The 2467-nt window shown below is 36.9% G+C and overlaps 1 protein-coding gene across 2 annotated transcripts in view; it reads left to right on the forward strand.

Moving 5' to 3' along the window:
* The window catches only part of LOC106531054 (serine/arginine-rich splicing factor 5), a 12873-nt gene extending 11517 nt beyond the window's left edge, over window positions 1-1356 (forward strand). For both annotated transcript variants that reach the window (XM_014026816.1, XM_014026817.1), the window contains exon 8: window positions 247-1356. In XM_014026816.1, coding sequence (XP_013882270.1) covers window positions 247-685 — 439 coding nt within the window. In that variant the 3' untranslated portion in view covers window positions 686-1356. The remainder of the gene's footprint in view (window positions 1-246) is intronic.
* Window positions 1357-2467: the final 1111 nt, after the last annotated feature.

Below are 2467 nucleotides of genomic sequence, written 5' to 3' on the forward strand. Positions count from 1 at the left end.
TGTTGTTTACCCTTTGTGCAGCGCAGCACAGGAGGGGACAAAAGCGGTATCGGTTAAGAGTATCGACCGGCTTTTACGAGTACGAGCACTTGATGCTGGTATCGGACTCGATACCGATACTGGTATTGGTATCGGGACACCCCTAAAAAAATGTGTAGGAAGCCTGATTTTTATGGAACACTTTTTAAATTGTTAGTTTTTGCTGTTTTCTAATACCTTTTTTAAATTTTTATTTTATTGCAACAGGAGTAGCTCCCGCAGCTATTCTCGCTCCAGGAGTCGCTCAAGGAGCCGCAGTCGCTCTAGAAGCAGCTCCAGATCTGTGAGCCGCACCCCAGAAAGGAGGAAATCATCAGGAGGGGCCAAGCCCCCTGCCAGATCCATGTCCAGATCCAAGTCTCGCTCCAAATCCCGCTCCAAGTCTCGCTCAAAGTCTCACTCCAAATCCCGCTCCAAGTTTCGCTCCAAATCCCGCTCAAAGTCCCGTTCCAAGTCCCGCTCAAAGTCCCGTTCCAAGTCCCGTTCCAAGTCCCGTTCCAAGTCCCGCTCAAAGTCCCGTTCCAAGTCCCGCTCAAAGTCTCGTTCACCTGCCCCTGCCCCTGCTCCAAATAATTTGTCTGGTTCCAGATCCCGTTCTCATTCAAGATCTCGCTCCCGCTCTGCCTCAGCTGACAGTAAACACTAAGTTAGCTGCACCTGAAGGTCAGAATGTAGAGTTCTACTTCCTCTTTCTTGGTCTGATTGTTTATACGGGATTTGTTTTTCATGATGGGATGAACAGTCTTTGTCGTGGAAAAAAAGACAAAAACTTTGATCATCAGTAAATGTTTGAAAGTTTAAGTGAGATCCATTTCTTTGTAATTCTTGTAATAATTCTTTCCACAGAAGTTAAATTCGGTGAAAGTAAAAAAGAAAAAACAAAAATTCTTTGGCTCCTTTTGTTTTAGTAGCGATACTGTTTATTTTTTTAATCATTCTTTCTACTTTGTGCTTTCCCAGGTTTTGATAAAAAATACTGTAAATCGTCTTATCAAATACATTTCTATCCATGATTCAAGTTCAGTTTTATTCTCATTTAAAGTTTTTTTTATGTTGAATTGTCTGATTAGCCCTGTGTGTGATTTACATTCAGTACATTTAATTTGGTATTTGAACTTGTTTTCTTTATCATCATCATTGTCCTTGAAAGTCTGAAATTTATTTTTTACAAAATGTCTTATTTTAGTCGAGGATTTTTTGTAAATGGCTCTATAAACTTAATTTCTTGCCTGTAGGGCTAAATCTGATACAAGATTGTCTGTAAATCTTTATTAATTTGTTACTAATAAAAAGGCTACTTTTTTCTCTTGTTTAAAATCGTGAATGTGTGTTTAAAGGATGAACTTCTGAATAAAACACAATATTTAAACTCAAACCTTTCCATGTGTACAGTGTGACGTATAAATGAGTATCAATAAAACCCAAGTTCACTKTAAAGTATTTTTAGATTTATATTTTAAGTGATGACTTAAATGTTTGAAAGCGATGACAAGTGTTTGAAATTTGAATTTATTTTTGATCTGTCACTATAGAAATTAAAGCCAAAAGAACAAAACAAATAATCAGACAGCTGAGGTCTAACACTTTCTGTACTAAACGTTTTATTTGCCAACCGTTATACAATTATATAAATGATATATTCTAGTTGTGCTTTATGAGCCAGTCTACTATTGTCCTCTGATGTGTTTGTATTGAGGTGTTCTGGTAGGTCTGTGTGTTGCATTTATTTTGAGTTGTCATTCTGAAATCAAAAATGTTTTGAGGGGGTATTACACTGTCCATATTGTGAATCGTTTTTGACCCTTGGAAAAGAGATCTTGATCACAATGTTTATTTATTTTTTATCTGGGTCAATAAAGGGGTTGATGATATATTCCATATTATTTGCCCTGTCAAATTTAGACTCGGGTATATGTGAAATGTTGCAAAAAAAAGGAACTTTTGACAAATTAAAATGCATGCGACTGCTTAGTCTTGAATGCTAAAATTTGTTGAAGCTATCCCTGAGTTGGTTAAAATGAGTAGAACAGTAGCTAAAATGGGCAAAATGAACAAAACTATATTTAAAATAAGCAACAAATTCCACTTTTTGCAAAACATGCTAAAGCTAAAATCAGCAGAATGGTAGTTAAAATAGTAAAACCAAAAGAAGCTGAACAAAAACTAAAAGCTGCAAAAAAGTGGCTAACTTCAAATCCATAGAGAAAAGCTGGAACTAGCTAAAAGAACATGAAGGCGAGAACTGAAAAAGTAAGCTAACAGTTTTCAAAGGTTATTAAAGAGATGTTAATGAAATTCTAGCACGATTTCTAAATAAATTAAATTGAATAGAGTATCCGGGAGTATGGGGTACCGGGCCATTTGATACGGGCTGTCAGGTCCTTGTACGACCGGTGTCAGAGTCTGGTCCGCATTGCCGGCAGTAAGT

This window comes from Austrofundulus limnaeus, unplaced genomic scaffold (genome assembly GCF_001266775.1).
Source record: "Austrofundulus limnaeus strain Quisiro unplaced genomic scaffold, Austrofundulus_limnaeus-1.0 Scaffold592, whole genome shotgun sequence".
Classification (NCBI taxonomy): Eukaryota; Metazoa; Chordata; class Actinopteri; order Cyprinodontiformes; family Rivulidae; genus Austrofundulus; species Austrofundulus limnaeus.